The 23,039-nt window shown below is 36.0% G+C and overlaps 1 protein-coding gene across 1 annotated transcript in view; it reads left to right on the forward strand.

Moving 5' to 3' along the window:
• LOC102431016 (probable C-mannosyltransferase DPY19L2) overlaps nucleotides 1-23,039 on the forward strand; it is a 52,293-nt gene that overhangs the window by 10,985 nt on the left and 18,269 nt on the right. The window contains exons 2-12 of the mRNA XM_023751004.1: nucleotides 2,234-2,258; nucleotides 3,733-3,820; nucleotides 4,838-4,975; nucleotides 8,861-8,981; nucleotides 10,537-10,630; nucleotides 12,515-12,572; nucleotides 14,315-14,406; nucleotides 15,294-15,393; nucleotides 18,253-18,330; nucleotides 19,047-19,133; nucleotides 22,451-22,510. Coding sequence (XP_023606772.1) covers nucleotides 2,234-2,258; nucleotides 3,733-3,820; nucleotides 4,838-4,975; nucleotides 8,861-8,981; nucleotides 10,537-10,630; nucleotides 12,515-12,572; nucleotides 14,315-14,406; nucleotides 15,294-15,393; nucleotides 18,253-18,330; nucleotides 19,047-19,133; nucleotides 22,451-22,510 — 941 coding nt within the window. The remainder of the gene's footprint in view (nucleotides 1-2,233; nucleotides 2,259-3,732; nucleotides 3,821-4,837; nucleotides 4,976-8,860; nucleotides 8,982-10,536; nucleotides 10,631-12,514; nucleotides 12,573-14,314; nucleotides 14,407-15,293; nucleotides 15,394-18,252; nucleotides 18,331-19,046; nucleotides 19,134-22,450; nucleotides 22,511-23,039) is intronic.

Below are 23,039 nucleotides of genomic sequence, written 5' to 3' on the forward strand. Positions count from 1 at the left end.
ATGTTGTGCGGACTTTCGGAAAGCCAGATCGATTTCATCGGATATTTTATTTCCCCCTTTTCCTTAAATGTAACTTCTAAGAGTTTCACCAGTATATGTAGTTGTCTGGAGAATGAGAAAGAGGATGCAAATGTAGTTGAGTAGGACATACAGTCTCTTTGTGTTTTATTTATGGATTGTTTTTTCACTGATTTTGTGTTTGTTTTTGAGAGAGAGCGCGCCCCCTCCAGGGGTTTGAGCTGAAACCTTTTCGTGCCCAGGGCCAGGGTCTGTGTATTTTAAAGCCAATGGAGCCTTATCAGAGGGGCCGCTGTTCCGAGTGGGGAGAGAAGGTGCAGGTTCCATTTCAAAGTGGTCCAGAGATGATTCTATTTCAATAAAAAGTGTTAACATATGTAGTGAATACCTACCTTTTCTGTAAAGAGCCAAGTAGTAAATATTTTAAGCGTCTCCACATACAGTCTCCATTGTCTATTCTTCTTCCTTATTTTTACAACCTTTAAAAATGTTAACAACTGGCCGGTGTGTCTCAGTCGTTGAGCTATGACCTAGGAACCGGGAGGTCACAGTATGGTTCCCGGTCAGTCAGGGCACACGCCCGGGTTACAGGCTGGATCCCCAGTACGGGGCGTGCAGGAGGCAGCCGATCCATGATTCTCTCTCATCATTGATGTTTCTCTCTATCCCTCTCGCTTTGTCTCTAAAAATCAATGAAAATATATTAGAAAGTATTATTTTGTAAGTGACCATGCTTAGCTAGAGGACAGGAGCAGACAGTGGCTGTAGTTTGCTGGTCATGGTGTAAAACAAGCAAATCTTCCGAGATGTATAGAGCAGTTGTGAGGAAGAGCCCAGGATGGTTAGGAATATGGAAGAAGACTGAGAAGTGTGATTGGGAGTCTTGAACATTGTGGTGTTTATTATTATTTTTATTATTATTGTGTTATTGATTTGCACTTATTTTGTTAGCCAAGTTGAGTAATTTTTTTGAATCTTTAAGAGGTTATTGGTGGTGGTCGGTAAAATGTATTGCCAAGTATATTTTGGGACCACCATGAGACATACCCTTATAAAATCTTGGAGGGGAGACAGGACATCAGGAATAGCTAAGTAAATTCACTCCTCTGTGACAGTAACAAAAAATACTTGGAGCATTATGAGAATCAACTTTTTCAGATCTTTGGAAATTAACCAAAGGTTTACAACACTCTAGAACAGAGGTTCTCAACCTGTGGGTTTCGACCCCTTTGGCGGTCAAATGACCCTTTCACAGGGGTCGCCTAAGACCATTGGAAAACACATAGATAGTTACATATTGTTTTTGTGATTAATCACTATGCTTTAATTATGCTCAATTTGTAACAATGAAATTGGGGGTCACCACAACATGAACTGTATTAAAGGGTCGTGGCATTAGGAAGGTTGAGAACCACTGCTCTAGAACGTGTTTGTTCAAGAAAACCTGCTGAAACCCTGTAAGAACAGGGGCATTTGTGGTGGTTTAAGTTGGCCTCCTACCATCCCTTCTCCCCAGCTCCATGGTACCCTTAAAAATTAACTAACAGAGTGCCAGCCACCGGAGGGGTCACACAGTGTGTGGAGCTCCTCAACAAGTCCACCCTCTGGAGGTCACAGTGGTGTCATGGTTTGACCTGCCTGGCAACTCCCTGATAAGCCTCCTTCCTACAACGCTGACCTGGGGACTCCAGGTGAGCCTCCCAGGCCCGGGGCTGGGGAAGGGGCTCTCAGGGGTGCTGCTGAGGAAGCATGTCCTGCCTTTGCCATCTTCTGCTGAGCACCAGGGGAAGTGGGCTAGAGTGGCTCCTGTGGCCGAGTCACTTCTGGAAGGATGGGACTGGTTATGTTGTGTATGTGTGACTCTTTTGTTAAAAGTTGATGTAAAGAAATAGAGAATAACAGTGATAACAAGAGAGAAGGATACTGAAAAAAAATCAGGAATTTCATCACTCTTTTGCAAATTTTGTGAAGGAGACATGATTTCCCAAGTCTTCCCTTTTGCTCAACTCCCCCCTGCAGAGGTAAGTGCTACTCACAATTTGTTTTATGAGCTTCTGGATTTTTTCCTAACTTATGTAGACAGACTTAGCCACCTTGCTTGTGTGTTCTCGCTAGACGTACAGGGAATGCATTTGAAATAGTTGGTTTAAAGGTATATTATAATTATCATAAGAAAGCAACTTTTAATGACTTTTATTTCTTTTTATTTTTCCAGGTATCTTTGTGGGAGTTATGCACTGGTAAGATTAGGTTCAGTTTGAAATAAATAAAAGCATTTTAATTAAAAATTGCCATCACTGTTCATATACAATAAGCCATAACTGTTTGGTATGTGTATAGAACATCATCTGAATGTGTATCTATCAGTTGATACATACAGGTTACTTTTTTTACACTTTGTTTATTTTTAAATCCTCACACAAGGATATTTTCCCATTGATCTTTTAGAGAGAGTGGAAGAGAGAGAGACTTCGATGTGTTTGGTTGCCTCATGCACGAGGGCTCGGGCCAGGGAGGAGCCTGCAACCAAGATATGTACCCTTGATCGGAATGGAACCTGGCAGGCCAACGCTCTACCCACTGAGCCAGACCGGCTAGGGCCAGATTACCTTTTTAAAAACCGCATATGTGAAGCAGCATTTACAAAATGGGCATGTTAGGGGAATAGTAACTTATGCCTTACAATACTTGTGCTTTACCAAAGGATTCACTCCTGTATTTCTTAAATATCTAGATTTCCTAATGTACTCTGCATGTTTATTTCATCTAAAAAACTCCCTTACTTTACAGTAACGGAGTGTGCTAGCTGACATAAGCTTAGCTGTTAACTTGTAGTAACACCTGTCAATTGGAAATCGGGTAGAAATGAAGATCAAGACTCTCAATGGTAATACAGAGTTCAATGAGACGTCAGTGCACATGTACCTTATTTTGCACAAGTGATGTTTTTGGTAAAAATTATAGTAGTTTACCTCTTACATATTTCCATTTTTACCTGAGCTCCGGGATTTCTCCTCTTGGGGCAGTGCTATTCTGGCCGTTTGGTCTGCAGGGAGACTCTGATGTTAGAACTAGGGCTGTGATGGTAAGAACTATTCCTGGCCGTTATTGGTAGCCTGGCACACGCCCCACATGTCGATGAAGGTGAGTGGAGACAGGATTGGTATGTGGAATTTTGCTGTTTTCTGTTCATTGGAAAGAGTCTGCTATGTAAGTGAAGGAAAGCAAAATGGCTCTGTTTATTTTCTGTACTCCTTTTGCTCAGCACACACGCCCCCATCTCCTCTGCCTGCAGCTGTTGCCTTTAGCTGCTCTGATAAAACATCTTGATGTTCTGAGTTCTTTGACACTTGAAAGCTGATTCCTTCCTTATATGGAATTATCCTTATTTGTAATAGCTTTAATGTAAAGTAGTTTTATTTAAAATGACATTCCACAGGCTTTTCAACACTTACAGAGGCATTTCCACAAGCTGGTACATTAGAGGCACTTGTGAAATTAACAAACCCAAACTTAACCTCCTTTCTGGTTGAGGGCCTGGAGTTGAGTTTCAGTGGGTGCTGTGCTTAGACTGAGTGCCTGAAGACAGACAAGCCAGTAAATAAACTATAAAGTTAAGTCAACGTTTACTGTAAAAATTTATAACTTAGTTATTTTAGGACATGTCTGAAACATGTTTTTATTATAATATGGTGCTTTTTTTCTTCTTTCTAGGATACATTTGTCAATACTTTTTGAAAATGATCGTCATTTTTCTCACCTCTCATCTTTGGAACGGGAAATGACTTTTCGCACTGAAATGGTTAGGTTCTTTTTTTCTAATGAATTAATTTGTAGCTTAATTTATGGACATAATTATCGGACAGTTATGAGGAACTGAAATGCGTTTTTGGTGAACTGCATTGTTCCTCAAGCTATGACTTAGGGCCGTGGTCGGCAAACTGTGGGTCGCGAGCCACATGCGGTTCTTTGGCCCCTTGAGTGTGGTTCTTCCTAAGCCTTAGGAGTACCCTAATTAAGTTAATAACAGTGTACCTACCTATATAGTTTAAGTTTAAAAAATTGGCTCTGAAAAGAAATTTCAATTGTTGTACTGTTGATATTTGGCTCTGTTGACTAATGAGTTTGCCGACCACTGACTTAGGGTTATTACTCAAGTAGAAAGTGCTTCAGGATTCTTTTGCTTACCTCATTTTCTCTCCTCCTTTCTTGACATGGACTTCTCTTTAAGATAATAAAGGTCAATTATAATAGCAGAGGAAGAGGAGAACAAAGACAACCCTCAAGAAGTGATATAGGGCATCACATGTGAGCAGAAAATGCTGGCTGTCGGGTTAGAGTTGGGAGACCCCATGTTTTACTAGTACCTAACTTTTTCTCCCCCCCTTTTTTTTAGCTCTTGACTTCAAGATAATCTCTTTTAAGAGGGAACTTTAAAACCTCTAATATTTTTTTGTTGTTTTGATACATAATCTGTAAAATGTAATACATGGCTTATTACAGTCTTCTGCTATTATCATTTTATTCGCTCTAATGAGGTATAGAAACCTTACCTTTACATCTCTTTACCCTAACCCCTTTATAACATAATCATCTTAAATATTTTCTCTACATCCATTGAAACCTACAGAACTTATGAAAGAATAGCACATTGATAACCTAAAAAGTATGCCTTTTGAGCCTAAGAAGGCAGTAGTAGCAAGGAGGAACTAGGAGGCCTTGTTATTAACCTTTTCCTACAAAAAAACTGTTCTGAAAGGAGTTATAAAAATAAATATGTTCAAACTTTACTTACATTGACAATTTGTGCCTTTTTAAGGGACTTTATTATTCCTACTTCAAGACCATTATCCAAGCACCTTCGTTTTTGGAAGGACTGTGGACAATTATGAATGACAGGCTCACTGAGTATCCCCTTGTAATCAACACAGTGAAACGCTTCCATCTTTATCCAGAGGTGAGTGAAATTTGAGCGATTCTTTTTTATTAGATAAAAATAGTAAGTGAACACGGTGTTTTATAAAGGAGGGGACCTTTAAAGTTTATTGATTGTGTGTGTCCTTATAGTTGAATAGAGTATCAAATCCTCTCCTGGATTTGTTTTAATCTGTACTTCCCTTATTTTTTGTGGAGTTAAGAATATTTTCATGTTTAATAGACATTTGAACTTCTTCTGTCAATTACCTGTGTAAATATTTGTCACCTATTTGATGGCTGTTGTCTTATTTGTGGGCATAATTTACATATTTTATAGCGGAATCCTTAGTAATACATGCTGACATATCTTCCCTCTTTCTGGCTGCTTTCTCTTCACTTAATCAGCTCTGTTGAGGTGTAACTTACATGCAATAGAACACACCATTTTGAGTACACAGTTCTTTTAGTTATACATTTGACAGATGTATAAAACTGTATAACCAAACCGCCATTGAGTTATAAAACATTGACAATAATACCAAAAAGTTCCCATGTGCGTCTTTGTGGTAACTGTCCTTTTCCATTGAATTGCTTTGGCATATATGTTAAGAATTGAGTGACGTTATTACGTATGGATCTGTTTCTGGATTCCCTACTATTCTGTTGTTCTATATGTCCATATTTATGCCAATACCACACTGCTTTGATGGTTGTAACTTTATGGTAAATCTTAAAACAAGGTAGTTCTCTAACTTTGTTTTTCGGTGTCAAAATTGTGTTTCTGTGTAAATGTTAGAGTCAGTTTATCAGTTTCTCCAAAAATCTTATTGAGATTTTGATTGCATTGGATTTATACATATATTGGAAAGAGTCAACATCTTAATATTAAACCCTCCAATCTATGATATAGAGTAGATCTCCAATCATTTTTGTCTCAGCGGTATTTTGTATTTTTCAGCCATACAGTCTTCTATAAATACTATTTTCACTGTTGTTAACGGTAATACTTTTATTTTTCCATCTTCTGTTGCTTTTGTATAGGATTTACAGTTGATTTTGAATATCGTCTAGCATCTGTCAATCTCTATCTTTTGATTGGTGTATTTTACCACTTTTAATGTAATTAATATGTTTGGGCTTAAGTCTATAATTTTTTTGTTTTCTCTTTGTTCTGGATTTTCATTTCCCTGTTTTCTTTTTCTGTCTTCCTGTGAGCTACTAGTACATTTTTTAGTATTCTATTTTAATTTAACTATAGTGTTTTAATATTCTTTATATAGATTTCTAGTGGTTGTAGCTGTTACATTTTATACATACTTATTGCAGTCTTCTGCTATTATCATATTACTAGCTCTAATTAAACCTTACCTTTCTTTATATCTCTTTACACCTACCCCTTTATAACATAATCATCTTAAATATTTTCTCTACATCCATTTAAAACTACATCAGATGTTTGCTTTTTAGCCATCATACTTATTTTTTAGAACTCAAAAGGAGAAGAAAAGTATTTTATCTATTTTAAAAAATTGTCTCTTCCTGATAATTTCATTTCTATTCATAGAATTTTCTTTAGTCATTCTTTTAGGATAGATCTATGACAACATATTTCCTTAGTTTTGCTTAATTTTTTATGTCGAGTTACCTTTAATTCTTGAAGGCGATTTTTGTTGGATGTAGGATTCTGTATTGACAGCTTTTCTTTCAGCATTTGACAAATGTGCCACTTTATTCTTGCCCTCCATGGTTTCTGGTGAGAAATCTACTTGTTGAATTGTTTTTCTTTTTTAAGGAAAGATTTTTTTCTCTTCCTTGTTGCTTTCACTATTTTATCTTTTTTAGTTTTCACAAGTGTTCAAAAGTATGATGTTTAAAAGTTTTAAAAAGTGTGATACATTTGGTGTGGATTTCTTTGGTTTTATCCTATTTTTGGTTTGCTCAGGTTTAGTTTCCTCTTTCTCCTTTCCTCTTAGGACTCCATTGACACAAGCATTAGCTCTTTTGTTGTAGTCCCACAGGCCCCTAGGGATTTGTTATGATTTTTTTCTCTTAGTTGCTCAAATTGAGTAATTTCTAGTGTTCTGTTTGCCAATTCATTGATTATTTCCCTCAGTTTCCTTCATTCTATTGTTAAGCCCATCCATTGAATTTTTATTTTGGTTATTGTATTTTTCATTTTTTTTCCTTATATATTCTGTTTTTTGTTTGTTTTTTGCTAAGACTTCATTTTTTCCTAAGACTTTCTGTGTTTCCATTTGTTTTAAACATGTTCATAATTGCTCATTGGAGCAATAACTAATATTTTTGTCATCTCATTGTTGGAATCTTGATTTTTTTCCATTAAGTTTGAGATTTTAATGTGATGAGTGATTTTAAATCGAAACCTGGGCATCTGAGCATTTTAGAGATGAGACAGCTGCATTTCAGAGGCTGAAGGATTGCTTCAGGCCATGGAAACAATAACTTGTAACGTGAAAAGTTGAGTTCAGTTTTGATTTCAAAGCCATGGTTTTCTACTGTATCAAGCTACATCCCAGAAAGGAGTATAATTCTAGGAGTATAATTCTTAGCACATTCATTCAATATGATAATGTTTTGTTACCTGTATGATAAATGCACAAAAACAAAAATTACACATTTTAACAGAATGTCAGTTTTATAAAACTAAGTTATGAAATAGTAAATCTGTGCTTTTTGGACATGGAAAGATGTTTACAAAGTTTTTTTAGTAGGAATAATAATATATGATTTTCAGCCTAAGCTGGTTTGGCTCAGTGGATAGAGCATTGGCCTGTGGACTGAAGGGTCCCGGGTTCAATTCCAGGCATGGGCACATGCCCAGGTTGTGGGCTCTGTCCCCAGTAGGGGGTGTGCAGGAGGCTGCCAGTCGATGATTCTCATCATTGATGTTTCTATCTTTCTCTCCCTTCCTCTCTGAAATATATATAATATTCATTAGTAAGAGTAATATAATATTGAAAAACTCTATGTGTTTTTATATGCCTGGGGAGAGACTAGAGCAGTGGTTCTCAACCTTTTGGCACTTTAAATACAGTTCCTCATGTTGTGACCCAACCATAAAATTATTTTCGTTGCTACTTCATAACTGTAATGTTGCTACTGTTATGAATCGTCATGTAAATATCTGATATGCAGGATGGTCTTAGGCGACCCCTGTGAAAGGGTCATTCGACCGCCAAAGGAGTCGCGACCCACAGGTTGAGAACCTCTGGACTAGAGGGATGATCACTAACCTTTTAAAGTACTTGGCTCTAGGCAATTTTTACTTTTACTTTGAACTCTTTTCTTTTTTCTTTTTAAAAATCATCTTGCATTATTTCTCCCAACTCGATAAAATAATTTTTTAAAATCTACCAGGTATGACCATTTTGTTTGCAATATTTTGTTATATTCATTTGTCTTTATTACACTTTTTAAAGTGGATTTCAGATTGAGAAGAATTGGTTAAATCTGCTTGGTTAGAGTTTTAATGGGCACAGGAGCTATTATTCCATATGCAGTTGGTTAAATATTTTTTAGACTATGAATTAAATAAATTCAAGGACCTCAGTAACATGTTATGAAATAGCAAAATACAAAGATTTATATGACTATTAATCATCATGTTTTAATATAGAATGTTATACTTGATTTTACAGCTACTATTATGTTAGAGTTTATTATAAGAGTATATTACAGGCATGTTGATTACATTAAATTTTTACACATGTTCATTATTCTGTAATATACAACTGTAGTTTATAATGCGTGTGTATAATTTTAAAATGACTGTTTCCCAAGTGAAATGATTGAAATAAATTTGTCAAAGTTTATAATGTCAAAGGCAACCATCATGAAGTGATATTTTGAAAAAATTATGAAGATAATGTATTTTCCTTCACTTCTTTGTTTTTATCTGTTGTAGGTGATTCTGGCCTTCTGGTATCGCACATTTGTGGGAATAATGAATGTATTTGGGATAGAAACTAAGACCTGCTGGAATGTCACAAGAGTCCAACCTCTAAGTGAAGTTCAAAGCTGTGAAGGCATGTTTATTTTTCCTAAAATGCTGCTATGTTGTCACTAATGTTTGCATAAACATCTTATACTGTTAGGACTTATTTTAAGAATTATTGTAAACTAGTGATTGATTTTCTTAAAAGACTATAACTGGTTCCTCTTTAAAGTAATTTTCTGAGAAGGGTATGTACTTACTAATATGAGTGTTTAGAATTAGAATATTAATATACCTCGGTGCAAGACAGTCCTGACATTAAGTCATTCCTTCCATTTCAGAATAAGATACAAAAAAGTTTTAGGGTAGCTTGAATACCTAAATGTGGGGATGTAGATTAAACAGTGAAATATCTACCCGTGATAATTAATATAAAAATTTAGTTATGGAAACATAAAATCAGATATACAATAGCAGACTGATTTAGAAGTATTTCCCACTCTTCATATGCACCTTCTACGTTGGTATCTTAGTCAAAGAACCGCTTTTGGAACAGGTCACAGTTTTCCGGGATCAGTAATGGTTGCTGCTATTTAAGACGTGTGCGGTTTCTCACTTTACAGTCTACTGTGATGCTGTCCCTTGAACTGATATTCGAAGTCACATGTATCTACTTGCATAGCATTTACATAGCTGTTTTTCTCTTCATTTCTGCAATTCTCCACAACATGACTGCTTAGTATATTTTATAAATATTTTTAATAGATTTATTTGCAATAACATTTCAACTCTTAGAATATTTTTATTGATTTCAGAGGGAGAGAGAAATAGAAACATCAATGATGCTAGAGAATCATTGATCGGCTGCCTCCTGCCCACCTCACATCAGGGATAGAGCCTGCAACCTGGGCATGTGCTCTGACGACGAATCAAACCATGACCTCCTGGTTCAAAGGTTGCCGCTCAACCACTGAGCCATGCTGGCTGGGCTATTTAAATTTTCTATGTTCTGTTTTTTCAATCATTAAAAATTATTATTTTTTTTTAAATTATTTTCTTAACAACTAATCTCATAGATTTGTTGTAAAGCACCGAGTCCACTGTGTGTTAATATATTTTATACATGTCTATCTAGTCTTGTGTACAGGATTCATTATATGTTAATGTTTAAGGTTCTGGCTATATACATAATGATGGATCAAATAACTAGGTTATCTCATATAGTCTAAAGCTGTTCCTTGAGGTCAGGGCCCATATCTTACTCATCCTAGAACCAAGCAAAAGATAATAATGCAGTGGATTTTCTCTTGTAATTCATCAAGTGACTCTACAGACAGTTCCAGATATTGAACAGTAGCAGTATTTATTTCCTAAATAGAATGAAGCACCAACTAATTATTACAGTATAATAATAATTAATTGGGGGAAAGTATAAATGTAGCCACAATAAAGTATAAAATCTGAATGTAACTGATCTCATGTAAGGGGAAAGTACTAATGAACTGTTAAATAGAGAAGCAATCTGTAAAGCAAATGCTTTCAGCAAATTTCATGAATTCTTGATTACAAAGCACTGCAGTCATTATGTCCAGTTACTTTATAGTCATTTATTTATTAAATACTAAATAATCTGTGTCTTTTTAAAGGAGTGGGAGACCCTGCCTGCTTTTATGTTGGTGTGATTTTTATTTTAAATGGAGTAATGATGTCGATGTTCTTCATATATGGTGCGTGTCTGAGGTAAGACTACTGTATTGTAAGATCTTGTAGTGGACTTATAAGGCCTGGCTGACATTTGTTGATTATAGAAAAAGGATAATTAATGAGATCAATTTATTAGTAGGAACATTTGTAGATTTTTTTCAGCTTATTAATATAGTGGAATACCGGTCAACAGTGAGAAAGAATGAGAGCTGTGGCTAACACACCAACATGGACAAATATTATAATATTGAATGAATGAAGGCAGGCACAAAATGAAATCCTGCATACTTCCATTTGTTTGAAACTTAAAAGCAGATGAAAGTAAATGATAGTGTGATATGTACATAGAAGTGGCTATATTGATCATCGCAGAAGTCAGGATAGTGGCTGTCTCAAGGGATGACGAGTGGGGACTCGGGTGCAATCGGTTCTGTCTCAATGACAGGTGGTAGCAGGGATGTTCACTGTATAATTACCCCATAAATTCTCTAGAAATTTCATGTACTTTCCTATATGTATGCCATATAGGAAAAATAGACTTAAGCACATCACAGTTTTTTGAGGGGGGAAAGGATTACTTAAGATTATGGTGTCAGGCTTAAAGATATTTTAGAAAGTAGTTTGTATGTCTTGTGCTTCGTTAAATATGGAAAATGTTACACAAGACTAAGACTTTTTAAAATTTATATTTTTTATTGCTGAGCAATCGAAGAGTTATCATCTCTAAATTAGTTACATAGTTCTGGAATGTCAAAGGAAGCTTCTGTCTTTAGGAAGGTCATGTAGATACAGCAGATGTTGACTATAGACGTTCACTAAGACTGGAGATATTGAATGGCATATGAGAAACGAAAGTAGGAATTTGTGGGGATAGTTTGTATTTCTTACTGTGGCCACCCTCCCCCACTGGCACCAACGTGGAAAGCAGCTGCTCCATTTCTGTTGTTTTGGTGGCTGAGGCTAACATGTTAACATGCATGTCTAACTTCATCACCTCTACACCTCTTCCCTGTCCTCCTCATCAGAACGGAATTTTGTAACACTTTGCTTCAAAACAGCCCCTGGCATCTTATCATTATTACCACAGTTTAGTGCTCCTATTGCCCCTCCACAGGATTTATTTGTGTGTGTGTGTTTTACTCTATTGTTTATGTTGTCAAATCTTAGTTTTACCCACATGTTCCTAGTTTCTATATACAGTATTGTTCTTCTCAGACATTCCTTCTCTCAATTTCTTACTTTTCAAAATGCACCCTTTGAATTTCCATTAGTGAAAACTTGCTAATGGCAAATCACTTCCCATCTGCTTTCCTCTGGTGTTTTTTATAAAAACTATTTCTTCCTTTTTCAATCATTCAGCCAATACTTAGTGTCTTCCAAGTGTGGAGCTGTGGATATAAGTGATGAAACACGCACAAACAAAAGGCCACTTGAGGAAATGGTTCTCGACCTTTGATGGTTACCCTCGGTCTGATTTTTGTATTCTACATTGTTGTTTTCATTGGGACTCAAGAATATTTGCAGGAATTTAGACAGTTTCAAGATACTGCTAAATGAAACTGTTAGACTCTTGTTTTCATCCCTTAGTCAAAAGACAAAAATCTGCCTCCATTCTGAATATTCAAAGAATGCAATAGAGACTCTGAAGTGTGGCCTGTTTGTTAAATATGATCTTATGTTCACATCTTATAAATTTTATTTAGAAAGTAAATATAAAATTCAGATTATTTTATATGTACTCTTTATATGTTTGTACATTCAACATTAAAGCATCAACAACGTACTTTTAAAATGTTTACTATTTTATATTTTATATGGCTTAATACTATGACATTTTAAATATGATTTTAAATTCTAAGATAATCTTGTGTAAAACTCACTATATTCTGCATGAATTATGATTGTATACTTTTCTTACAGTGGGACTCACTTTGGAGGTCTAATTACAGTATTATGCTACTTTTTCAACCATGGAGAGGTTTGTTTTCTAGAAAATAATTTTTAAGAAATAGAAGGGATTGTATAGGAACAAAGAAATATATCCATCAAAACAATATATAATTGCATATTACTTAGAACTTCCCAATACTTTAAAGAGCCTTGTGTTGTAAATTGATATTTAATCCTGTTGACCCACATTTTTCATAATTAGAATTTGTGACATGAAATGTCTTGCCTGGTTTTTAGTGTATGCACTCATACACATATATTTCGCAAAAAAATGAAATACCGTACTTGTTGAATTTAGGCACTCTGTATCGCATTTATTCCTGCCAAACCTTTTTGGGAAGATGGCTGTTATCCTCACAGAAGATTTGAAATAGAAATTTACAGAGGTTAAGATCCGTACCCAAGATTTCACATTCACTACATGAGGAAGCTGGGTTTCCCATTCATATCTGTCTGGCTCTAAAGCCTCATTTCTTCTATTGCATGATGCTGCCTTTTCAGTAACACAAAATGCTGAGTCAGAATAGAGCGCAACCAGTTCAGTCCAACAGTGCATGCCACCTTAAAAGAGTTTGTAGGAAGTTATTTAGAACGAGAGGCCCAGTGCACGAAATTCATGCATTGGTAGGCTCCCTAGGCCTGGCTGGCGATCAGGGCCTATCTGTGGGGCGATCAACCCCCCCGCCTCCCCCCACTGGCACCTGCCTTGGCTGGCCTGGGGGCAGCTCCTGCATTGAGTGTCTGCCCCCTGGTGGTCAGTGCGCATCATAGTGACTCGTCATTCCACTGTTTGGTCAATTTGCATATTAGGCTTTTGATATATAGGATAGGATACATTCATTCAACAAAATATAGTGTGTGTAATGTGCCAGACTCTCTGTTAGGTGCTGAGGATGTGGCAGTGAAAAGTGAGAGAATCTGATGTCTAGTTTTCGGAAGCAAAATATGAAATATGTTATGGCACAGCTTATACACGGTATGACCTTTATTCATCACCATTGAGAAAGGTAGATGGTTAATTAAAGAAAATCTTTTAGACAAGGGAATAATAAAGTTATAGATAAATGTATTAAATATAGTAACATAAAGCAAACAAATGCCTTGTTATTCACCAAGTATGTTTGTGTAAAGAGATGATCCCGTGGTATTTGTGAGTTCCCTAGTTAACATCTGTTCAGGCATTTTCCTGGGCGTGTATACGTCTCCTTGGGATACCAGGGTCGTCACTGCAGTGCTGGGGTGTGGGTCTGTTTTTCCATCCTAGACTCTACTGCTCCTGTACCCACTATCCTGTTTATCCTTTGCGTTTCCTACACAGGGCCTTACAGAGCTTTCCCGTTTCTGCACTTGCCAGTGAATGGCCCTCTACCTCATGGCGGTGTCATTCAGAGAGCTCCAAAGACTGAGAAACTATACCAGGCATTTTCAGAAGTGAATGAGCGTGGTATTAAAGCACTAAAACCAGCCCAGCCATGATTTTTAAAAAAATAAATTTTTTATTGATATCAGAGAGGAAGGGAGAAGAAGAGAGAGAGAAAGAAACATCAATGATGAGAGAGAATCTTTGATTGGCTGCCTCCTGCACACTCCCTGTTAGGGATCGAGCCCACAACCCAGGCATGTGCCCTGACCTGGAATTGAACCGTGACCTGGTTCATAAGTTGACGCTCAACCACTGAGCCATGCCAGCCAGGCCCCAGCCATGATTTTGAGATTAATACTGTTTATTGCAAAGGAATGGAAAGTGAATAAGCATTTTACTGATTTCAGGCTACTCGTGTGATGTGGACTCCACCTCTCCGGGAGAGTTTCTCATACCCGTTTCTCGTGCTTCAGATGTGCATTTTAACCTTGATCCTCAGGTAATTTTTATTTACGAAACAAATCTAAGTATATTATAAGGTACGTTTCTTAAAATACGCATCAACCTATTAAGTTATTCAAAACGAAAAAAAAGTTATTCAAATGTAGGTGCTGTTTTTTTTAGTCACTTTTAAAATAAGTTGAATAGCCAATTAAAATAATCTAAAATACTAAGTTTTAGATAACTACATGATGTTTTAATAAATCAGAACGTAAGTTTTTATGTGTATTTGCTAAAGATTCCAAGGTTTTAAGGAAACTATTATTTTCTCCCCCCTCCAAGCTTATGTAATCTGACTCATCATTTTCCCACCTGTGGTTTTGAGGGAACATGAATGTGTATTCTGCGAAAGGAGTGTCCCATGTAAGGTTGAACTTGGGAAATGCTCGGTTAGATAGACAAGGAGCATATATATTTAGATATTTGTGAAAATTTCTTAACCCCTGTTGTTTCTAGCAGTTCCATCGGTTTCATCTCAGGTGCTTTTCTTGGACAGATTTATTTTTGCTGGAATTAATTTTATAAGCATTTCAGACTTTAAGAGTCTGAGAAACAGCAACAACAAAAACATAAACAGTAGAATCCCATTAATAACTTCATCCTAGAAATAGGTTTTCCAGTGAGCCTCTCACTGGATGATATTTACAGATAAACAAGGTCTGATATTTCCTTTTAAAGCTCAGATTCAGACTGTTTTATGCTAAACATTTTTATAATCCAAGTAGCACTGAAGTTCTTTTTAACGAGCTTTTAAAAGTTAACTACATCTTGTCTTCTAGCGAAGAGGAGGGAGTCATCGGATGTGGCCATGTTGCCGTTAGTTGTTGTGTTCAGTGATGGGCTACTTTTAGGGGCAAACTCATTGGTGTCAGTTCTCTCCCTCAGGCTCTCGCACAGCAGCGGCAGGTATTTCATTGCGCTTTGCCTCTCCAATGTTGCTTTCATGCTTCCCTGGCAGTTTGCACAGTTCATACTTTTTACGCAGGTAAGATGATTTTAGGCCAATTTAAGTTGAATGCAAATGTACTTGGTTGTTTCTATACAGGTGTTACAGTGCGATTATATTTGTGCTCTAAGAGATTTTCAAAAAAATGGAGTAATTATGAAGTTCAGATATATGTGTGCTTTTGAAAAATAACAAATCATAGTCTACAGTCTATTAGTGTACTGCTTAGTTAGGCAGATACTCACGGTCAACATGCAAAAATATTTTTCCGATTATTTGAATTCACACTTTTCTTGTTGGCATGGGAAGTGAGCTCTATAAACAAATCTACCTGTAGACTCTTTGCCTTCAGAATTACTTTGGGTGCCAAGCTATACAACATGGTAAGGGCCAATCCTATTCCTCATGGTGGGGCTTCTGCTTCTACTCCAGCTTAAACATCAGCCGTTCTGTCTGAAGGACAGAGTCTCACTGGACACCATTTCTCAACTTTAATCATAATATTTCTTGAGCGAATTGAGACCATATCCTATTTCCCCAAACAACTCAGTACTTAATGGCAAGAAGCTGATCTGAGTTTTAAAAAAATTATATATATATTTATTGATTTCAGACAGGAAGGGAGAGAGAAATAGAAACATGACGAGAGAGAATCATTGGCTGCCTTCTGCAAGCCCCCCCAATGGGGATCGAGCCCACAACCTGGGCACGTGCCCTGACCTGGAGACAAACCGTGACCTCCTGGTTCATAGGTCTGTGCTCAACCACTGAGCTACGTCAGTCAGGCTGAGTTAATTTTTTTATTATATCATAGAGGAGGGAATCAGTAGATGTGACCATGAAATGTGTAAGGTCTAGGTCTGGATTTATTCTTTGTGCCCGGTGTGCAAGTCTTCCAGCACTGTTTGTTAAAAAGGCTGTCATTTCTCCATTGAGTTACCTTTGCTCCTCTGTCAAAGCTCAGTTGCCTATAATTGTAAGCATCTGTTCCTGCACTCTCTCTTTTATTCCTCTGGTCAGTTGTCTATTCTTTCTCTGATACCGTGTGTCTCAGTTACTGTAGCCTTGTAGTAAGTCTTAAAGTCAGTTAGTCTCCAACTGTTTTCAAGAGTTTTCTCTTTGCCTTTGGCTTTGAGCAGTTTTTACTATGATATGCCAAAGTGTGGTCAGATTTATTTATTCTAATTTATCTCTTGTTGGGGTTTGTAATAGTTTATAAATCAGTGCTTGATTTTTTTTCTATAAATTTTGGGAACTTCTCAGGTAAAATCTCTTTTAATATAGCTTTTACTTAATTCCCTTATCCCTTTCTGAGATGTAAAGTAAAATATATTAGATTTTTACAGCATATACTCTCCATCGCTCATGTTCTTGCATATATTATTCACCCCTTTGTCATTTTATGCTTTTTTCTAGATGTTTTCTTCTGACCTGTTTTTAGTTTGTCACTTGTTTAACCTGCTTTTAACCCTGTCTTTGACTTCTTAATTTTGGTTATTGTAGTATCTAGTTGTACATTTTCAATTTGTTTCTTTCTTTTTTTTTTTAAATATATTTTATTCATTTTTTACAGAGAGGAAGGGAGAGGGATAGAGAGTTAGAAACATCGATGAGAGAGAATCATCGATCAGGTTTTTGAGTGATTTGTGAGCTAAGAGTGGTTTTTATATTTTTAAAGTGTTGTTCAAAAATAAAATAGAACCCTAGCCAGTTTTCTCAGTGGTTAGAGCATCAGCCCATGCACCAAAGGGTCTCGGGTACTTCGGCTGCAGGCTCGATCCCTGGCCCTGGTTGGAGCACATGCGGGAGGCAACCAATCGATGTGTCTCTCTCACATCGATGTTTCTCCCGCTGTCAGTCCCCCTCCCTTCCACTCTCTCTAAAAATCAATGGAAAAAATATCTGCGAATGAGGATTAACAACAACAAAAAAATTGAGAAAGAATACAGCAGGTCCTTAACCATCGTTTCATTTAATACTATATTGTTATAACATTGATGAGATCCCATGAGAACTTACATCAATTAGCCTGTGGTAAAATTGTTTTCATGTATGTCTTTTAGCTTAAAGTCACTGAAGCCTATTGACCATGTTAAGTGGTAACTTACTGTATAAAATAGAAACTATATATGGCCCACACAGTATAACATTTACTATTTGGCTTTTTATATAAAAAGTTTGCTGACCCCTGAAGTAGATTAAGGATCTGTTTCCATTGTGTTTGTAATAATGCCTTATCTCTTCCTGTATCTAGTTAGTTTTGATGTGGTGTTGGACATTGTACATGAACAGTTCATTTGAGACTAGGTTGATACTAACATCTTCCAGAGAAGATTAGATTTGCTGCCAGCAGGCAAATAAAGACACTTAACAATCTTGAATCACCCTCATATGATGAGAGAATGATAAAGGTCAAAGGCTTTCATCTTTCTGAGCACTGCTTGATTTCTGGCTCTTTTGGTATAGTTCTTTGAAGCCCCATGCCAAAGCCTGTGGACTTAGCAAGGATCTCATTCTTGGTGTGCTTTCACTTCTGAGTCTGGAAATCTCCCACCTGCATGTCGACTGGCAGGCATCTGCTACTGTTGGAACTGGCAGATGCCCCTGGGAGAAAAGTGCCCCAAATTGTCATGCTCAGCACTGCAGATTTCCATCTTTTCTTTGGTCTTGGCTTCTTTTTTTTTTTTTTTGGTCTTGTTAGTAATTTGTGGCTTCCATTCAGGTATTTTCCCTAGCTCTTCTAGTTCCCAATGAGAAGGTTAGTTGAAATTACTTCTTTATCATTATTAGAATATTAGAAATATGATTCCACTGTTACTTGTACTTTGCTTATGAATAGTGAAGTATTTGTTTTCTGCATTTTTTTCACTTTGGCTTTTTTTTATATCTTTATTTCAGATAGCCTCATTATTTCCTATGTATGTTGTGGGGTACATTGAGCCAAACACATTTAAGAAGATCATTTATATGAACATGGTAACATTTTTTGTACTTATAAGTCAAGTATTAAAATAAGATCTCAGGGATGCCTTCTTTCAAGTTTTATTTAATACATCAAAATGGAAATGTACATTACAGATACCATATTACAACATACTTTCAACTACAGAGTTGATGTTTTTAATCTCTGAAACTTTTATTTTTATGTTTTAATTATTATTAGTCACTATTTTTGAAACTGTCTTTTCCCTGAGACCTGAAATTTCTAGCACTGTGCATGAATATGACACTGTAAATTTTATTTTTTTGCATTTTTGGTTTTATCTTAGTTTCTAAACACCTCTCCTTTAATAACATAAATATTTTCTAGCTAAGAACATAAAATAAAGCTTCCTTATTAATAGAAATCCTCAGGTAGTGCAACAAAAATAAGATAAAAATTAATACAACTAAGTTTTATTTATTATATTACTCCATTATTGAATCAAGAGAAATAATATTTTTGCAGTTTTCTTTGTACCAAGTAGCAGACAGAGAAAAAAAATTAAATTTTTCTATATAGAATTCATGGTGTTGAAACCACTTAGAATCTATCAGTGTGTTGAAATTCTATTATCATTCAGCCAAGACCTATTTATTAATCTTATTTATGCATAAAATGTTTGTATTGGAATGGCTGTGTGCCTGTAGACCAAGTCTGCATTGTGCTATAGATCCAATAATGATGAGACATTTTTTCCTTCACTTTTCAGATTTCAGTTCTCCTTTGTTTCGTGCTGATGTTTGGAAATCCATTGTATTTATCTTCTTATTATTCTTCATCTTTGTTAATGACATGGGTAAGTATTTGTTAAGCTCATGAAGTTTTTTTTTGTGTTTTTTTAACCTGTGAAATAGGAGTTTTAATGCACCTCATATAGGTTTAGGAGAACAATGAGGGCCCTTTCCTGATTATTACTCACATGAAAAAATTTTTCTCAAATAGCACCTATTCTCTAGCTAGCTCATCCTTAGAAAAGAACATGGTACAAAATTTACCACTGTAGGGCAAATACCCAAGTAAATATTTTAAAAAAACAACTAGCAGGTTAAGACTTACTTTTTTAATTTTATTTTTAAAAAGTATTTATTGATTTCAGAGAGGAAGGAAGAGAGAGAGAGAGAAACATCAATAATGAGAGAGAATCATTGATCAGATGCCTCCTGCCTGCCCCCCACTGGGGATCGAGCCCACAACCCAGGCATGTGCCCTAACCGGGAGCTGAACCATGACCTCCTGGTTCATAGGTCGACACTCAACCACTGAGCAACACAGGTCGAGCAAGATTTACTTTTAAAACATACCATTAATTTATGATCAAGATTAGTTATTTCCTTCTACGTCACTTCAGTAGATTCAGTACGTATTGCAGTGACACTGCCATTGCTCAGAATATTTTTGGAACTCCTCTGAATTGCCTTCACAGACTGTGGCACATTCTTTTGAATATCCTCAATGGTGGCAAAACCTCGTCTTTCAAGGGTGGATTTGATTTTTGGAAACAACCAAAGTCTTGTGAATAAGGTGGGTGATTGGGCTGGGTAATATATAGATCTTGATCAAAATATGGTGTGACATTAAAGTAATAAGACCTATTTTCTTGCACCCATACCTAAATTATCTTTGGGAGGTAGTTTAGAAAATGGAGTTCCAAACTGTTTTGAGCAATGATAGCATAATTAGAATAGGTAAGTAGTCTCCTCATGTGACTGACTTTCACTGAATGACACTCATTTGGATATGTATTTGGAACGGTGGTTCAGTAAATCGGCTTTATTACTTTATAGTCACACTTCTGATATTCCTAAGCCAGAACCTATAATATTCTCCACTGGAATGTTCCTGGCATGTTTTCTTTCCACAATTACCAAAAATGATACCTGCCATGGTAATACCAAAATAGGACACTTTTCCACGTATGGTGTATTGATGGAACCTTTTGGGATTGCCCTTATGTTTTAACAGTTTTTGCTTCCCGCACCTTTTTTTTCTCTTAACAATAAGTAATCCATTCTCTTTCTCCCAAAAAATGCAGGCTTTTCATTTTCAAAAATTTGTCAAGCTTTTTCAGCATGACAAAAGACTTGTAGTAATGTGCCCATCCACCTCTTTTTAAGAAAGCTATTTTATTTTGAAATACAGAAAACTGCATGAAACAAGTGTTTTATGTACTGACAGTACTAACTAGTACTGAAAGTACTTATTAATGAACTGCTATTTGGAAAATAAACTGCCATCAAGTCAAAAATCAGAATTTTTCCAACCATCCTGTCCCAATAATGATTTGACTATGGTAATCATTCCTAGACTTCCTTTATATTTTCATTTCACTTACATCTCTATTTTTAATCTATAGGTTTCCTATATATCTGCCTGTTTTCTTTCCTAGGAAATGTAAGAGCCTAGGTCATTGAACGTGTAGAGGATTCTATGGTCTAGATTTTACTTTTTGAATCCTCATGGTTTAGCTTTACATCCTCCTCTGTCTTCTGTATTTATAATGTGTTAATAATTGAATCCAAAGCTTGGATAGGTTAAGGTTTTATCCCTTTAGCATAGTATTGTTCTTTTATCAGGAGGCACATAATGACCAGAGCCTCCCTTTTTATGATAGTAGTCATCAACACATTGTACCAGATCCATTAACTCAGTAGAAATTGCACATTGGTGATAGTCCAGTCCCTCATTTGCAGTTAATATAGGAAAAGTAAAGTACATGTCTAAATATGTAGAGTTGGGAAGAGATAGAAAAATATTTGAAGAAATAACTGCCAAAATTTTTCTAATTTGATGAAAATTATTAACTCAGAGATAAAGGATCTCAGTAAATCCCAAATCCAAGAAAACTGTAGTAAGGCATATATAATGAAATTGCTCAAAATCTGTGATAAAGACACAATACTAATAAGACGTGTTAAATATAGAAGAACAAAGGGTAAGGATGTCAGCAGATTTTTCACAAGAAAAAATGCAAGCAATAAGACAGTTAAGCAACATATTTATACAATATTTACAGAAAAAAATACTGTCAATGCACAGTTCTATACCTAGCAATATATGGCTCAAAAATGAGGGCAAATTAGACTCCATGACGAGATTTGCACTAATAGGAATATAATATTAGGTGTCAGTATGGCACTGCACAAGTGAAGCTAGCGGTGCTGCTACAACACAAATACCATAGGCTGGGGGCTTATTTCTCATAGTTCCAGAGCCTGGCGAGTCCGAGACCAAGATGCAGCTGATTTGATTCTTGGTGAGGGCTCTCTTCATCATGTGTAATCAGATGCCTTCACTCTATCCTCACATGAGGACAGAGAAATCATCTCCTTCATGTCTCTCCTTAGAAGGGTACTAATTCTATCCATTAGAGATCTAATTAACTCCCACTGGTTTCATTCCAGTATGTCACATTGGAGATTAGGGTATCGGCACATGCATTTGGTGGGGGACGTAAGCATTTCATTGATAGAACCGAGAGTATGATTTTTGAGGACCCTGGCTTTACACATGAGTCTCAATTTCTTACCTTCATAACTCCAAGCCCTTCTCTGCTGCCCTCCTTTTTAATACTCGCATGTAGTTGTAGCCTCTCTCTACAGTCCTCCCTAAAGACTGCCATACGTTCTCACCTAATTAATGTTTTCATTTTTAAAATCGCCTTCTTTTGTCTGGTATCTGGAAAGTTCCTTTTCTTTCTTAAAAGTCAAGTTAGGTTTTAAAAAATTTTCAAAAAATTTTATTTGGGAGTTTGGAGAGGAAGGATTTTTGACTTAAACCACTAATTTTTCTGGATAGCTTACATATCCACTGGCATGGACACACCATCCACACACCATCTACCTCATCCGAGGAGTTGCCCTACACAAAACATCCCAAGTAATGCAGTGAGGAATTAACTTGATTCCAGAGGCAACTTTTTAGCACACACAGCATTTATCCCTCACCCCAAGGGAAATTTGTCATTTTCAAATTTTGAAAAATCAACAATTAAGAAGGAAAATGGCTGGTGTAGGCAAGATAGAAGATGGGGTGGCTGTGTAATTTTTGAAACATATAATTCATATAAAATATGATTGTTAATTTTGTTTCATTTTTTTATTAAATGTACTTTAGGTGATAATTCTAAAGAGAAATAACATTCAAAGATTGGGTGTATCTGAACTCAACTTTTGGGTAAGATTCAACATTTTAAACATAATTTCTTTAGACTCTTTATTTCTGTAAACTGAACATGATAAAATTGTACTTAAAAAGGAATGATTTAGAGTTAATCAGTCTTATAAATAGCTACTTGCTTAAGGTGGGAAATAGTCCTTAGCAACATCTACAAGTCATTTTTAAGAAACTTGTTCATTTATTTCAGTACTATTTATTTCTCCATAATCTCCCAGCCTCCTCTTATTTCAACTTAGACACTGCTTAATCTTTGACTTCCTCCCAAGTATACAAATGGGTGGGCCATGTTACCTCTATGTATGCGTATTTTGTTTCCAAGTAAAATAAGTATATTATTAGGGAGGCACTGCAATTACTAATTACCATAATATCAGCAGATGACATTCATGCTTTTTCTTTGATTGACTTCTATTAAAAATTAGAACCTGCCATATTGAAGGACTATGTGATTATATATTGTATATCAATAGGGTAAAACTGGAAAAGTTATGGTAAGATAAGGAAGTACATTTCAGAAAGCAAAAGA

The sequence above is a fragment of the Myotis lucifugus genome, unplaced genomic scaffold (genome assembly GCF_000147115.1).
Source record: "Myotis lucifugus unplaced genomic scaffold, Myoluc2.0 scaffold_18, whole genome shotgun sequence".
Taxonomy (NCBI): domain Eukaryota; kingdom Metazoa; phylum Chordata; class Mammalia; order Chiroptera; family Vespertilionidae; genus Myotis; species Myotis lucifugus.